Source organism: Hippopotamus amphibius, chromosome 12 (assembly GCF_030028045.1).
Source record: "Hippopotamus amphibius kiboko isolate mHipAmp2 chromosome 12, mHipAmp2.hap2, whole genome shotgun sequence".
NCBI lineage: Eukaryota > Metazoa > Chordata > Mammalia > Artiodactyla > Hippopotamidae > Hippopotamus > Hippopotamus amphibius.
In genome coordinates this window covers 33,795,962-33,813,307 of record NC_080197.1, presented here as the reverse complement: position 1 = coordinate 33,813,307, position 17,346 = coordinate 33,795,962, and the positions used below count along the sequence as shown (strand labels likewise).

At 44.0% G+C, this 17,346-nt stretch overlaps 1 protein-coding gene across 6 annotated transcripts in view; it reads right to left on the bottom strand.

Moving 5' to 3' along the window:
• The window catches only part of KAT14 (lysine acetyltransferase 14), a 62,828-nt gene that overhangs the window by 39,877 nt on the left and 5,605 nt on the right, over window positions 1–17,346 (bottom strand). For 4 of the 6 annotated variants that reach the window (XR_009048343.1, XM_057701178.1, XM_057701182.1 and 1 more), the window contains exons 4-7: window positions 11,704–11,885; window positions 9,661–10,080; window positions 8,977–9,545; window positions 779–915 (exon numbers count right to left, since the gene is read on the bottom strand). Coding sequence is in view for 5 of the 6 variants with exons in the window: in XM_057701178.1 (XP_057557161.1) it covers window positions 779–915; window positions 8,977–9,545; window positions 9,661–10,080; window positions 11,704–11,885 (1,308 nt within the window). In the remaining variant the exon portion in view is untranslated. The remainder of the gene's footprint in view (window positions 1–778; window positions 916–8,976; window positions 9,546–9,660; window positions 10,081–11,703; window positions 11,886–17,346) is intronic. The other 2 variants (XM_057701179.1, XM_057701181.1) reach the window with 1 other exon arrangement.

Below are 17,346 nucleotides of genomic sequence, written 5' to 3'. Positions count from 1 at the left end.
TACTTCATATGACAGCCAACTTTTAACAGTTACGATACTTTCTGGTATGAAATTTAAAATTCACTCTAACATTCGTCAGACCAAACCCCTCATTACCTGCTAGGAACTCTACCAGTGCTGGTGTGCCTTAATGAACAGACTGGGGAAACAGGAACAGCATTCTAATTCAACCCTCTGAGTGCTCTGACCCAGGACACAGCCCAAGAGAGGAAGGCCCAACCCTGCCAGGACAGCTGGGGACCAGCAGGTGAAGCAGGCTCCCAAGCTGCATCCCCGTGTCTGCCAGGGAGGGCAGGGCTGGGCCAAGAGGGCCGCATGACTGGTGGCTGCAGAGACAAGGGTGCACCGTGAGCAGCCCAGTGCTGGGGCCTCTCCGGCCAGCTTGGCACCCAGGGTGCTGCCTACACGAGGAGACTCAGCATCAGTCCACGTACAGGCCCAACTGAGACACCGTCCCACTTCTTCAGTTTGCAGATGACTACACATACAACTTTGAAATTTAAAACCAAGCAACGAGCATGATAATCATAATGAAATCTAAGAGTTAACTTATCCTTGGCTCTTATGTTTCTTTCAAAGGACCATCCTTTCTGCAAAAATGTTCAGTACAGTTGAAACAAGCCAAGGATGAGACTGGACACACAACACAGTCTTGGTCCTTGCCGATGTCAGCTCAAGGGTTTTGGTCTTTATTCACTCCAAAGGGGGAACAGGGCTCGAAAACCACAAACATTAGTCTCCATGACACACTCGACATCACAGCTCTTCTCTTATATACCTGATGTAAGGCTTCAGGATCCGAGAAGTGTAAGGGCTGACAATGCTCTGGTCCACAGCCATATCTTCCGATCCCACCAAACGGTACAAAAACTTCGTGGTCTGGTGCCGAAATCCTTTCCTGGATGGCAAGGCAGTCTATGAGAAAGACATGTTAGTTATACAAAAATAAAATTACTCAAAGAATTGGTTTAATTTCCACAGGTTAAGTAGTACTCACAACATTTTTATGTGTCAGAAATTAGGTCTTTCCACAGGACCTAACTGGAAAGCTCAAGGTTCAACACAAACTTCATAGGTACCTTTGAATAAAAGTGGATTATGAAAAACTAATCCCGGCGATAATAGTTTAAAAGCAAAATAATTTTTAAAATTTTAAAGTTATGTAAAGATTTTAAAAGAGATTTAAACAGGTGAAATGCAGAACTGATCCCTGGATTTACAGCTTTTCCAGGTTTCATGTTGTCTATAAGGCACAATCAAGCCACTCATCAAACGTTCACCAGCCCAAGCGTGGGGTGGGGAGAGGGGCAGGGGGCCATACACAGGCCTCCTGTCTCACGAGTGCTCTCTGTTATCACAGGGGCATGGGGTCAATCACTGCTACATCGTGGATTTATTACAATATATCTCTACTGAGTAAATCTGACAAAAGTAGAACTGATGTAAGTTATTATCCCTAAAACACAGCACGAGCGGAGAGGCCCAACCAGAGGGTTAAGGGGGACATAGTCCTGCTCCTCTGGAGGGTGTCTCCATAGAAGGGCTGCAGACGTCTGCTCTCCAGACACTGCTGCACCAGGTCCCTTGGTCATGTCGTAACAGAACACAGACAATTACTGTTTTATAGCAAAGAGCTCAGATGGAAGATTAAAAGGCACATTTATAAAGTGGTTTGCCAAGGGCTGGATGAAGTTTAGAAACCTGAGTTGTTTTTATAGAATCAGCTTGCTCTCAGCATAGAAATAACTTTGTTGGAAGAAGAGCAAGAATTCCTTCCTTAATAATTTGCTCTGGTTACCTTCCCAAATTGGACACCAAAACTTTCAAAGGCCAACTCTGAAATTCTTTCAGGATTTTAAGTCTCAAGGTGAAATTCAAAGTTGTGGTATATAGTTTCCAAATACGGCCCCAATGCTTCTTCCTGTGCCTGAAGGTACACGTGTCTCTGTATGAAAAGACAGAATCGATGTCCCCTCCCCTGGAATCTGGCGGGCCAGGACAGGCTGGACCAGTCAGAATGTGGCAGAAGTCACATTCTGGGACTTCTGAGCCCAGGCCGTAAGGGAGCTGGTGGCTTCTACTTCCTCCCTCCTCGAGTCCAGCTGCCACAGTGTCCAGACAGGACCACTGAAGGGCTGGCAGCTATACGGAGACAGGTTCTGGAGGACCCAGCTCCTGGCTGAGTGGAGCCACAAAGGTGCCCTTTCCTTCAGCACATGAAGTGGAAGAAACACCCAGCTGAGCCCAGTCAACTTACAGACTCAGAAGAATTAAGCAGTTACTGTCTTAAGCCATTAAGTTTTGGGGGTGGTTTGTAATGTGGCCACAGATAACACCAGCCCCTGAGGCCGTGAAACAGCATCAGGTAAAATGTGAAGGTGAGGTTTGTGAACCCATGGATGCACACAGTCCCCCCACCCTCTTCCCTCTCCCCTGCTTCCACACCAATTAAACCGTCATCAGCTTCTGCCTGGACCACCACCCCCACCTCCTACTGGGCTTCCTGCTGCCATGCTCGCCCCACACCACCCATCTCCAAACAGAGCCGGAATCCTCTTTTAAAAACTAGTAAGTTCACTTCCCTGGACAGCACATCTGTTTTCAACATGGTTTTCTGAATATTTTAAGCTCACTGCTGAGACCTATTGCTCCGGAAAAAAGATTCCTTTTAAAAAAACATTACTGTTCTTTGGAGAGATGGAAAAGAGTATAGATGAAACAAGATTGACCATGAGTCCTTTCTACTTTTGTATTTATTTGAAATTTTACTTAATGAAAACTATTTTATAAAGAAAAAAAAAATTACTGTTCTTTGACAACGCACCTGGTCACCCAAGAGCTCTGGTGGAGATGTACAATGAGATTAATGTTGTTTTCATGTCTGCTTACACAATATCCATTCTGTAGTCCACGGATCAAGGTGTAATTTCAATTTTCAAGTCTTATTATTTAAGAAATATCTCTCATAGCTATAAGGCTATAGCTGCCAGAGATAGTGATTCTTCTGATGGATCTGGGCAAAATAAACAGAAAATCTTCTGCAAAGTATTAAACATTCTAAATGCCACTAAAAACATCTGTGGGGCTTCCTAGGTGGTGCAGTGGTTAAGAATCCGCCTGCCAATTGCAGGAGACACAGGTTCAATCCCTGTTCCAGGAAGATCCCACATGCCGCAGAGCAACTAAGCCCGTGCGCCACAACTATTGAGCCTGCGCTTTAGAGCCCGTGTGCCACAACTATTGAGCCCATGTGCTGCACCTACTGAAGCCCACGCGCCTAGAGCCCGTGCTCTGCAACAAGAGAAGTCACGGCAATGAGGAGCCCGCACACCACAACGAAGTGTAGCCCCCACTCACCGCAACTAAAGAAAGCCCGCACACAGCAAAAAAGACCCAACACAGCCAATAAAATTAAAAAAAAAAAAAAAAAAAGAATATCTGTGATTCAAGAGGTCAAAATATCAACATTAGCAGGTGTTTGGAAGAAGGTGATTCCAACCCTCATGGATGACTTTGAGGGGTTCAAGACTTCAGTGGAGGAAGGAACTGCAGATGTGGTGGAAATAGCAAGAGAACTAGAATTAGAAGTGGAGCCTGTAGATGGGACTATACTGCTGCAGTCTCAGAACAAAACCTTCACAGATGAGGAGCTGCTTCTTACAGACAAGCAAAGGAAGCAGTTCCTTGAGGTGGAATCCACTCCTGGTGAAGGTGCTGTGAAGACTGTTGAAATGACAACAAAGGACTCAGAATACTGCAACTTAGTTGATAAAGCAGCCACAGGGATTTTGAGGATTGACTCCAATAACTATGGATAAAATGCTATCAAACAGCATTGCTGCTACAGAGAAACTGTTCGTGAAAGGAAGAGTCAATCAATAAGGCAAACTTTACTGTTGACTGATTTTAAAAAACTGCCGCAGCCACCTTATCAGTCTGCAGCAGCAACATCAAGGAAAGACCCTCCACCAGCAAAGAGATTACAACTCACTGAAGGCTCAGATGATGGTTAGCATTTTTTAGCAACAAGGTATTTTTAATTAAGGTATGTACGTTGGTTTTTTTTTAGACATAATACTATTACACACTTGACAGACTACATTATACTGTAAACATAACTTATACATGCACTGGGAAACCAGAACATTCATGTGACTCACTCTACTGCAATATCTGCTTTATGGTGGTGGTCTGGAACTTATAAACCTGAAATATCTCTGAGGTCTGCCTGTAAAGCAGTCAACAAATGATGTCAGGACAGGTCTCTTCAAAAAACCAAATGAAGAGATTAAAAAAAAAGAAATAATGGTGTCAACATCCACATTAGCAGTCCAGAAGGGGAGAAAAAAAATAACAGAGGAATGTATTTAAAGAGCAGTGATGAGGAATTTCCCAAAATAAAGAAGTATGAAAGGACCTTCAGTTTCCAGTCCTACATGTAAGGAGCTTGGAAGTCCTCACTCCACTGTAACAAGGAAAATGCTGACAGGTTGAAAATCAACAACTCTTCTCTGTCCCATCAGAGAAGTAAGGTCACAGGATAAAGAATAAAAACAGAACATACAATTTTCTTTATAGAAGAGAATCGACAAGACTATTTTCTCTGACTGCAATATAATTTGATTAGAAATTAAATAAATTACTAAAAGATACTGTAAAAATTCTCATGTACTTGAAAACGAAGAGTTATTTAGTACTAAATAACTCTTTGGTTAAAGAGGAAATGCTGAGAAAAACTACAAAACGCTAAGTACTGACTGATAAAACAAAAAATCACATCATTTTAAAAGCCATGGCTAAAATATCACAGCTATGAATATATTGATCAGAAGACAGGAAAGAGAATGGACTGACCAAATGCATTTGTGGCTGCTCCCCTATGTAACAGCATTAAAATAACGCTAACAGGGACTTCCTAGGTGGCGCAGTGGTAAAGAATCTGCCTGCCAATGCAGGGGACAAGGGTTCAAGCCCTGCCCTGGGAAGATTCCATATGCCACGGAGCAACTAAGCCCGTGCACCACAACTATTGAGCCTATGTGCTGCAACTATTGAAGCCCACGTGCCTAGGGCCCGTGCTCCACAACAAGAGAAGCCACTACAATGAGGAGCCTGCGCACCACAATGAAGAGTAGCCCCGGCTCACAGCAACTAGAGAAAGCCCGTGTGCAGCAACGAAGACCCAACGCAGCCAATAAATAAATTAATTTAATTAATTAATTAAAAAAAAATAACGCTAACATTCCAGGTTAAGGTGGGGATTAAACACAAACATCCAGTTTTATTTCCTCCCAAAACCCAACTACAACTACAGACACAGACTTAAAAAAAAAAACAGACAAGCACAAAAACCCAAAAAGATCAGGAGAAGAAACCACAGTAACTGGGAAGCAGATGGACAAAAAGTAACAGATTTAAAGCCAAAATCCCAAGCTGGCTTTCAGTGAAGTGGGAACCAGCCCAACCTGTACTGCAGAATCCTCCTAAAACCCAGGTGGCAGCACCAGGTTGTGGAACTGGGAAAACTAAGGAGCAGGTAAAGGCTGTGTGCGGAGCAGTAAGGCCCCAATCCTACCCACCCCGGGTGGCTGCCCTCCCCTCAGGAGTCTGGGGGCCTAGCTCTACAGAAGGTGCAACCGGGCTCTGGACTGGACCGGGCAGCTCGTGTGGCACTGAGGGGTGAGGCCCACTCCAGCTGAAGGCTAAGACCCCTCCTGTAGTGGCCACAAGGGTCCTGAGACTGAAGATTCTTCTGTGGGGACTCTAACCGGCCTAAGGGTCTAAAGGAAGTGACACTGGGGGTCCTTGGCAGCGGACTCACCTAGAACTCTAGTGCAGACTCTGAAAGCAGCACTCACTGTCGGCCTCCTTCCAGGACTGCGGTTAAGCTGGCGCTCAGCTTCACCCAGCGCTGGCTGGGGATTCTGGCTCTAAGTTCAAGGCCTTTCAGACACACAAGGTCTCAAAGTTTACTTCCCAGGCAGCTTTCCCCAGGAAGCCACTAGGACGTGCTTCACTAAAGAAGGGAGTAAACCTGAAAAAAGGTAAAGATGGGGGCAGGAAATAGGGGGTTCAATCCTGCAGAGGGGAAGATCCACTCAAGTGAGGGGAGATCCCAGAACCACAAGGGTGCCCAGTACAGAGCAACAAGTGTGACTCAAAGGGCAGACTCCTGAGGCTACCGTCACTAAGCCTCTGCCCCACCAGACCGTCCTTTACACCCGAGGAGGCTCGTCATGCTCAGCCTGGCTCACCGCGCCTATGAGGCTCCCCCACTCCCCCGCAAGGCTCCCTGGGTCAGCCAGGGGCACTGAGCCCACAGACGACTGCCCTGACCTCTGACAAGCTGTAGGGAAGTACAACAGCCCCGGGGCAGGACAGGGACCCCACGCCCCAACCAGATTTCCGCACATTCCCTGTACACACTGCAGCTCACTGGCACTCAGATGGTGGGAACCTCATGTTTCCCAGGACTCCCTATCGACCTCCACCACCGACTTCCCCAGGAAGGGGTCATGGCAGCTGAAGCCAGAACACAACATTCCACAAACGGGAATTCAACAACAGAAATGTATGTATTCTCTCATGGTTCTGGAGGCTAGAAGTCAGCCACCAAGGTGCCAGCAGGGCCGTGCTCTCTCTGAAGTTCTGGGGGACAACCTATTCCCTGCCCTCCTCTTGGCTTCTGGCGTGGCCAGAAGGCTGGAGGCCCCTTAGCTCTGCAGACACAGCACTCTGAAGATTGCCTCAGTCATCACGTGGTGTCTCTCCTGTGTGTCTCTCCTCTTCTTGTAAGGACACCAGCCACACTGGGTTAAGGGCCCACCCCGCTCCAGTGTGACCTCAGCTTAACTGCTTACATCTGCAAAGGCCCTATTTCTACATAAGGTCACATTCACAGGCACAAGTGGTCAGGACTTCAATACACACTTTTGGGGACACAATTCAACCTACATCAGTAACCCGCAAAGCCCATTAAGCTTCTCTTCTCCTGGAAGGCTTCATCTAGTAGTGGCAAGTTCCTCACACAGCTTCATCTGTGCTTCTTACTTAGTTTTCGAAAAAACAAAAACCAAACCAAACTATGCCGACACTGTTTAGGGATAAAGATATTAAAAAGACAGAGGAGTGATTAACACTAAAAGTCCAAGAGTGGCTCTCTCTGGGGAAGCAGGCAGTGCACAGAAGGATCTTTAAGGTATTTTTAATGCTCCATGTCTTAACCCAGGAGCTAGATTCAGTCATTCATCTTATTAACCTCTAAACCATACCCATATTTCTATGCATTCTTCTAAGAGTACGATGCGTTCCATAATTTTAAAAATTAAGTATAGGAATTAAAACATATGAGAACAAAAAACAGGTGAGCAGATGACAGCAATGAAAGCATATGAGTAAGTGGCAAGTGACCAAGATGAGGAGAGCCAAAACCTAAGGCGGCAGTGAGGACAGGCCAGAGCCAGCGCCTCAGGACAGCACTGCAATGGGGGCATCAGGTCCTGCTAAGTTGAGGGCCGGCAGGGGGGCTATGGACTGAGCGTCTCTTTAGTAAAGAGGCTGAAGCCCCAACGGCACCTCTGCCGTCCACATCCAGAAATGAGCCTCTCCCTCCACGGGCAGACTAGACTCTCTGGAGACTCCAAAGAGATTCTGATGCAGCCAAGGGTGGAAGTTCTGTCCTGAAAACAGGGAGACTCAGGGCAAGTTTAGCAACCACACGGTCAGCTCCTGGCCCTCCTTACGAGGCTCCTAGGATGTAGGCAGGCAGGTTACTACTTTCCAGGAAAGGAAAGCTAGGAAACAGGGAAAAAATGAAAATTATAGGGATCCAGCTAGAGCAAGGATCTCTGGCAAACTATACAGCCCAGAGGCCAAATCCAGCCTGCTTTGGTAAATGCGTGTTCTTGGCGCACAGCGATGCCCATTCATCACATACCACATATGCAGCTCTCACACTGCACAGCAGAGCTGGCATGCAAAGCCATAGCTATTTTACTATCTGACTTTTTACAGAAAAGGCTTGCAAATCTCTGGTCTAGAAGGTCCAATATCCAAATAACAGGGATGCTGTGAAGAGACAAACCAGAGAAAATAGAAGCTGGGAAATTCCAGAATTCAAGAAAGAGCGTTTCAAATGGGAAGGCCCACAGAGCAAAAGCCCAGCACCAGGAAAGAACAGTCCCACACACGGTATATCACCGAGTAATATCAGAACACTGGCAACAAAGACCAGATCCCACTAGTGTCCAAAGAAGATAGGAAAATGTAAAAAGAGTCCAAACAGGCAATTCACAAACAACTAGAAAACAGAAAAAATGCTTAACTTCACCTATCATCAAAGAAACGTAAACAAAAACCGTTTCTTAACTGTATCTCAATAAAAGTTCTTTAAAAAAAAAAAAACCGTTTCATTTTATAGCCATCAGATTAGCAAAACTAGTTAAAGGATGGTTAGCAGCAAACGCCAGCAAAGATACAGGGAGAGAAGCTGTCTGGCTCCTGCCGTGGGAAGGCAGATTCCAGCACTTCGGGGTGGAATCAACTGTCACGGGAGCCTCACACATGCAAATCCACTGAACATCCTCCGGCCACGCTGACCCACGCTGACCCCGCCTGCTCTTTCCATAGGGTGTCTCCTAACTACACAGACGTCCAGACGCCTTCACTCCTGCTCAGCTTAGTGCCCGGTACGCTGTATGTCCTCAACAAACCTGTCCATCAAGGCCATGACCCAGACCATGCACAGCCACCCTAAGAGACTAAGAGATACAAAGAAAATGTCTAGGTTCTGTCTGGAATCCCCAAAAGGAAAACAAAAAACCAAACTCAGATGTATGAAGGGATGTTCATATTGGACAATTAAGAAAAATAAGCCCAACTGTTTCTGTACTTCTCTCCCTTGCAGTTTTCTTCCACATCCCCATGAGCTCTGTGGAGCTGCAGCCCCAAGAGTTGGAGAACGAGGGCGACACTCACCTGGTACCGGTCGAGGATTCTGAAGTCCTGACAGGTCGTCCTGTATGTGGCTTGTCCAGCCGGAAGCCTGGAAACTCCTCCTTCTTTGGCCCCATAAATCCCGTCCACTAACAGAAGTGCAGCATTCACAACCTGATCCAGGTCAAAGAGCGGCAGCCCCCGGTCCCTCTTTGCCTGGCGGACGATCAGCTTCCGCTTCAGCCGCCGGGCCTCTGGGGTCATGGCCACGGCTCCAGGACAGGCTTCCAGCCGCTTGAGGAGCAGCTTCTCCTCGTAGATGCTCACAGGAGTGAACGTGGGTCCTTTGGGCTTCCGGTCCTTCTCCAGCGTGGACTTCCTCTTCTCTCGAGCCCTCATTTGCAAGGACGTGTTGGAGTCTGTGTCCTCGCTGTCGATGTCCATCCTGTCGGGCTTCTCCTCCTCACTCTCCACCTCCTGCTTGATCTGCTCGGGGGCTCTTACCTTCTTCCTGCCCCCGACCCCTGGCCCCGAGGCGGCCGAGCCGGCAGGGGGCGGGACGTACTCCATCCCGGGGTCGATGACACCGTCACCTTCCATCTCATCGTCATCTGTGCAGAGCAGAAAACAGAGGGGGGAGTGTGGACCTGCTGCCCACAGGGACAGCGCACGCACTGCCATCAGGGCCACACACAACCCAAGAGACCTGAGGACAGGCCGTCTTACCGTGAAACAAGGCTTGCGGCGGCATCACGTCTGGAATCAGATCAGCTTCGGAGAGCAGGCTGGGCGTGGCTGAGTGAGAGGCAGGGGTCCCAGGGGCAGAGAAATCCAGAGATGGAGAAGGAGACGGGCTCGTCAGCGGGGTGCGGTCGGAGGAGCTCAGGGATGAGAAGTCGATCACTTCTCCTTTTTCCAGAATCACATCTGGCCTGCGGCCTCGGCTGATGAACTTCACAGGCGTCGAGGAGGTGCTCCGGTCAAGAAAGCCAGCTGCCTCTTTCTGGGCTCTCCGGATGTCCTTCGCTTCCTGAGTGCGAGACCTTTTCTCTTTCAATTCCATGGCAGATTCCACAGGATTCCGACTTGCCCGCTTTCTAAGTCCCTCGACAGTAATGATGGGATCTAAAGTTGGTTTTGAGGCTGCTGGAAAAGAATAAATATCTAAATTTTTAAACAGCTATTCAACATTAGCTTCTTCTGCTAACTTGTGAATCGACTACTACCATGTTTGAAATAGAGAAATGTTCAAAGAATGTCCTGAACTAAGACTTAGATTTCTCTTAACCAGGAAAAAGGAATTATAATGCAAAACACTTCTGCACCTACTGGAACTGGTGAAAGTTAAAAGTTTGATAATGCTCAGAGAGCATAGGGGGAAATGGATATTTTCATGCCTTTTTGGTAGGCATAAATTTTATTACAACTTTTTGGAGGGTAATTTGGCAAAATGATTAAAATTTTGAATAAATATGAACCTTTGATACAGCAACCTATTTCCAGAAACTTATCACAAAAAATTGGCAAATGTGTATAATTATAGTATTGTTTAAATAACAAAAATAGGGTAGAAATAACCAAAATGTCCATCAACAGGGTAATGGTTTAATAAATTGTATACATTCAGTGGAATGCAATGAAATAAAAGAAAATAGGGTAGATCTACATGTACTGTTACATAAAGATGTCCAAGGTATATTGGTAAGTGGGGAAAAAAATAGAGAACAGGTAATATAGTATGAATCAGTTTACGGTTTTTGTTTTTTATTTTTCAGTAAGAAAATGCTTAAATATGCAGAGAGGACTCTGAAAGCTTCACAAGAGACAGCAGTGGCTCCACTGGAGTGAAGCTGTAGGCAGGATGGGTGTGTAGAGAACTTTCAGATTTTATACCTTCAGTACTACATGCTTTGTTCCCACAATTATATTTTTGAAGATTTAAAAGCTCATTAAAAACTTTTTAGGTAAAAAAAAAATCAGATCAATGTGTGACAGTAAGGAGCTACTGTTAATTTTTTGTAAGCATGAAAACGGCATTATGGGGACTTCTCTGGTGGTCCAGCAGGTAAGACTCCGTGCTCCCAATGCAGGTGGCCCAGGTTCAATCCCTGGTCGGGGAATTAGCTCCTGCATGCATGCTGCAACTAAAGATCCCATGTGCCACAACTAAGAGTCCGCATGCCGCAACTAAGAAGTCCATGTGCTGCAACTAAGACCCAGTACAGCCAAAATAAATAAATGTACTGAAAAAAAAAAAAAAAAAAAGAATGACAACTTTAAATCAAAAAAAAGAAAGAAGAAAATGGCTTTACGGTTAGGCTATGAAAAAGAGTCCTTATGGCTAAGAGATAAATAATGAAACATTTAAGAAGGAAATGCTGATGCCTGGAAGTTGCTTCTAAATAATCCAGAGGTGGGGATGGGTGGAGGGCTGGGAGAAAGGACCCAGGAGCCGAGATAAAACGAGACTGCCAGGTTAGCTGCTGAAGTGAAGACAAAGGTATAACTCTCTTCACATTTGTATATTTAAAATTTTCCATACTAAAAAGGTTAAAAACATAAATAGATTGAAAATCTTTCAGACACCACATTTTAAAACTGGTAACTTGATTAGGAAGTTATAAAACATTTTTTGTATAACATTTATTTATGGCATAAAAATCTGTGTTAGAACAAAACTACAGAGCAGGACAGCGCTGGGGAGGCAAGGGCGCCACACCTGGTAAAAGCGGATTGTCTACACTGGCACTTCTCGGCTAATGACAGTACCTTTCACTTTCAGAGCGGAGGCAGACAGCTTCTCTCCCTCAGGTTTCAGGGTTGGGGGCCTGTTGTGGACGAGCTTCCACCATCCTGGTTCTCCGAATTCCTGAGCTCCTGAGCGGAAGTACATGGGGCTCCCCACGCTGAGGCAGCCCGCCACAGTGCTCCACCAAGTGGAAGTCTTCTTCCTAGAAAGCCCGAGAATTTAAAAATTATTGGCTTTTCAACTCTATCTTTACACTGACAGTGTAGTCTCTGCCTCCGAGTCTGTGACAGGCTACGGAACCTCCCCTCTTTGAAGGAACAGAGCACATCAGATAAGGGAGAGGCTCGGGGGTCTGTGTGGCTTCAAATCCCAGCTCCATCACCTTCTAGCTACCTCAGTTTCTTCACCTTTAAAGTCAGAATAATAGAACTTGCAAGGCTGCTGTGGGCATTACATGAAATAATTCAAACAAAGCTCATAAAACACTTCTTATCAGAATCACCATGATTACAGAGTTCTACAGGCTAATTTTACTTAACTTGCACTGCTTTTATGTGTGAGTTAAACACAGCCCTTAAGAAAGAAAGCAGGAGAGTCATCAGCCCTGGTAAACAGTTCATTCTACCCGAGGAGTCGGATGCATCCCTTAGTCTGCTACTTGCCTTCGAGTAGTAGAGCAGGAATAAAGCTATATGGTATGTCCCACAAACACAGAGTTGAACCTTGGGGGAATAACCAACTCTGACCAAACTTCCCCAAGACACAGCAAGCACTTCAAAATAACTACACAACAGTGTATACAACAAAAATTTTAAATGATATGTAAAATGTCAACTATACAGGTTCCTATTAAAAATGCCTTTTTAAGGAAACTGTTCTACTTCCACCTTGAAAACATAAATCAATGACAATAAATCCTAAAGAACTGTTGTTCATAAGAAAGCCAGTCTAACATGAAAAATACTGCTAGGGAGGCAAGAGAATAAAAATATCCTTAAGAACAGAAATGTACTAGAAAAATACAGACAAACCAAAAGAATCCCACAAAAAACAAACAAACTTTAAAGGATGAGCACTATCTGAGATGGCTCTCACCTGGAGCACCCCTCCCCCGTCTCACCTTGTTCTCACCTTTCCGGGCAGAACCCATTCCACTTGCTTTCTCACACCACCCGCCACTCTCCCACAGGCCCCTTGGGCTCTGTTCACTTTTCTTCCCATTGTCCTATTTGGCTTTGAACCCCTCTAGTGAATTTTCAGTTGTACTTTTCAGCTCCAGAACTTCATCTCTTTATCGGTATTTCTGTTTTGTCCATACATCGCTTCCCTGAATTTCTCCATCTCTTCCTTTAGTTCTCTGGGCATCTCTAAGACAGCTGCTCTTAAGTCTTTGTCTAGTAAATCCACTGTTAGGTCTTTTTCAGGGACAATTTCTGTTAGTTTATTTTTTTCATTTGAATGGGCCCTACTTTCCTAGTTCTTTGCATACCTTGTGATTTGTTTGTTGAAAACTGGGTGTCTGAATTTAACAACTCCGGAAATCAGACTCCCGTTCTTCCCCAGGGTTTACTGCCTTTTGATGGCTGCAGGCCGTTTCTGTGTCAAAGATCAGCTGGAATGGAAAGTCAAGGTCCTCTCAGCTCATTTCTAAGCCTGTGCCTCCCAGCTGGGCATGCACGGTGGCTAATTTCCCCTGTACATGTGGTTGCTTTTGAATGTCTTAGTTTTCAACGTCTGGCTCCAAAACGGGAACAAAGAGGAAAGTGAAGGTGGGGAGAAAGATGTCAGCCCTATAAGTCCCTTTAAAGTCACTTCAGACACAGGGGAAGGGGCTTGCAACAGTGGGGGAGGTACAGCAACAAAGGCTGCCCACCCCTTTGTGGGCACCTCTGTGATCAGAAGCAGCAGTGATTAGAGCACAGATACGCTATTTGGAGGACACAGTCCTTTGTGTCCACCTGGGATTCCATACTGAATGAAAGCTGTTCCAGGTACATGTGCATGGCTGTCTGCCACAGGGCTAAAGGGTGTGAGATCATTAAACCCTACCATGCTCAGAGTTAAAACTGATCAACACTGACTGTAATCTATGGTCCAAGGCTTCCCCTGGAAGTTGCAAGCCTTCAGCTGACTCCAGAGTTCCAATACAGTCACATCAGGTCCTGCCACTGCAACTGCTGTCTAGGTGGGCAGGCAGATCTGATGCTTCCTACTCTGCATCTTCCTAGAACCCTCATCATACAGGTATACCTCATGTTATCGCACTTCAAAGATATTGTGTTTTTTAAAAATTGAAGATTTGTGGCAATCCTGAATCAAGCAAGTCTACTGGTGTCACTTTTTCCAACATCTGCTCACTTCATGTCTCTGTCACATTTTGTTAATTCTCCTAGTATTGCAAACTTTTTCATCATTATTATATTTGTTATGATGATCTGTGGATCTGTGATCAGTGATCTCTGGTGTTACTCCTACAATTTGCTGAAGGCTCAGGCGGTGGTTAACATCTTTTAGCAATAAAGTATTTTTTTTAATGTTTATTTGGTTGCATTGGCTCTTAGTTGTAGCATGCAGGATCTTTCGTTGCAGCACACAGGCTCTTTGTTGTGGCACACAGGCTTCTCTCTAGCTGTGGTGTGCAGGCTCTAGAGCACATGGGCTTAGCTGCCCTGTGGTATGTGGGATCTTAGTTCCCTAACCAGGGATCGAATCCACATCCCCTGCATTGGAAGGTGGATTCTTAACCACTGGACCACAGGGGAAGTTCCACAATAAAGTATTTTTTAATTAAGGTCTGTACACTGTTTTTTAAAAATAATGCTACTGTGTATTTAATAGACTGCAGTATAGCATATACATAACTTTTATATGCACTGGGAAATCAAACATTCATGTGACTCACTTTATTGTGATACCTGCTTTACTGCAGCAGTCTGGAAGTGAACCTGCAACATCTCCGACGTATGCCTGTATAATATTTTTAATTTTAAATACTACAAATGTATTTTATCACATTTCATCAAACCTAAGGCCCACTGACTTTAAGATACACCATTTTGTGTACAAGTAAGAAGGAAAACTAGCTATTGAGTAAATTAGGACAAACCATCACTTATAAGATGTATCCAGCTGTCAGAGATGTCAAAGTTCAAAAAACTGTTTATCTTAAAATCAATGAAATACGGTAATAGAAAAAATATTCAAACTACTCTTCACTAATCAAAATTATATCTTCAGCAACAATTCAAGGCCAGGACTGTAAAACCAGAATAAATGATCACATACACAATGGCAATTAAACTGCAGTAATTAAGCTTCTGTATACTTTTTAACTTGTTTCTACAATAGGTACATAAAGTTGTTTAGGTTAGCCCTTAATAAACCCTTATGCATTTAAACTTTAATAAAATGTTAAGGGCATATATGAAAAATCCAGAGTCCCTCCCATCAGGAAGCACACAGGAGGCTCCTAGATAACTTCCTCCACAAGAGGGCAGAAAGCAGTATCAAGCAGTATCAGCAGTATTTCCTCTTGTGGAACTGAAAACCACAGCCACAGAAAGATAGAGAAAATGAAAAAGCAGAGGACTTTGTACCAGATGAAGGGACAGGATAAAACCCCAGAAAAACAACTAAATGAAGAGGAGATAGGCACCCTTACAGAAAAAGAATTCAGAATAATGATAGTGAAGATGATCCAGGACTTTGAAAAAAGACTGGATGCAAAGATCGAAAAGTTTACCAAAGACCTAGAAGAATTAAAGAACAAACAAACAGATATGCAACACAATAACTGAAATGAAAAATACACTAGAAGGAACCAATAGCAGATTAACTGAGGCAGAAGGGCGAATAAGTGACCTGGAAGACAGAATGGTGATCATCACTGATGCGGAAAAGAATAAGGAAAAAAGAATGAAAAGAACTGAAGACAGCCTAAGAGACCTCTGGGACAATGTTAAATGCACCAACATTCACATTATAAGCGTCCCAGAAGGAGACGAGAGAGACAAAGGACCTGAGAAAATATTGGAAGAGATTATAGTTGAAAACTTCCCTAACATGGGAAAGGAAATAGCTACCCAAGAGTAGGAAGCGCAGAGAGTCCCAGGCAGGATAAATCTAAGAGGAAACACGCCAAGACATATAGTAGTCAAAATGACAAAAATTAAAGACAGAGAAATATTATTAAAAGCAACAAGAGAAAAACGATAAATAACATACAAGGGAACTCCCATAAGGGTAACAGCTGATTTCTCAGCAGAAACTCTGCAAGCCAGAAGGGAGTGGCATGATATATTTCAAGTGACGAAAGGGAAGAACCTACAACCAAGAATATTCTACCCAGCAAGGATCTCATTCACATTCGACAGAGAAATCAAAAGCTTTACAGACAAACAACAGCTAAGACAATTCAGCACCACCAAATCAGCCCTACCACAAATGCTAAAGGAACTTCTCTAAGCAGGAAACAGAAGAGAAGAAAAGGACCTACAAAAACAAAAACAAAACAATTAAGAAAATGGTACTAGGAACATACATCTCAATAATTACCTTGAATGTAAATGGACTAAATGCACCAACCAAAAGACACAGACTGGCTGAATGGATACAAAAACAAGACCCATATATATGCTGTCTACAAGAGACCCACTTCAGACCTAGGGACACATACAGACTGAAAATGAGGGGATGGAAAAAGATATTCCATGCAAATGAAAATCAAAAGAAAGCTGGAGTAGCAATACTCATATCAGATAAAATAGACTTTAAAATAAAAAATGTTACAAGAGACAAGAAAGGACATTACATAAAGATCAAGGGATCCATCCAAGAAGAGGAGATAACAATTATAAATATATATGCCCCCAATATAGGAGCACCTCAATACATAAGGCAAATGCTAACAACTATGAAAGAGGAAATGCAAGGCAGAAATAGAGACACAGATGTAGAGACTAAACACATGGACACCAAGTGGGGAAAGCGGGGAGGGTTGGGGGGGAATGAATTGGGAGATTGGGATACCAAATTGTACACTCTAAATATATGCTGTTTATTGTCTGTTAACTGTATCTCAATAAATGTTCTTAAAAAAAGAAAAGAAAAATCCATAAACAAGAAACTGTATTCCAATTTAAAACTTCATTATACAGTATACTATTCTCTTAGATCCTATGGCAAATGAGAAATGGTTAACATTGTTAAGAATTTTAAAGTGTGTTCCATGGATAGCTGAATGTAAATCTTTAGTAGCTCTGAGAAACATTTAATTGTTGGGGTAGTGAGTCTGTGCGTTCATACATGGAGACATCTGAGCACTGGTGAACACCTCGGGTGAGTGGTTTTGGGGCTTTTCCAATCACTGATGCTTAAAGCAGAGTTCCCAAAGTGAAGGACAGCACTGAGGCAGGAAACTAAGTGCCAAGGAATGAGAGTAATTTTTAATTCTCTTTCACTCCTCTGGTTAGATCAAGGAGGAAGTTAGTTGTTTTAAATTCTCACTAATACAGATAGCCTCCCTTTTTGATCAAGAAAGATGCCTTGGGACTTCCCTGGCAGTGCAGTGGTTAAGAATAAGAGTTTGATTAAATGAGGCTTTTTTTTAAAATAAAAATTTTTTTTTAATAAATTTATTTTTTTAAAATAAATTTATTTATTTA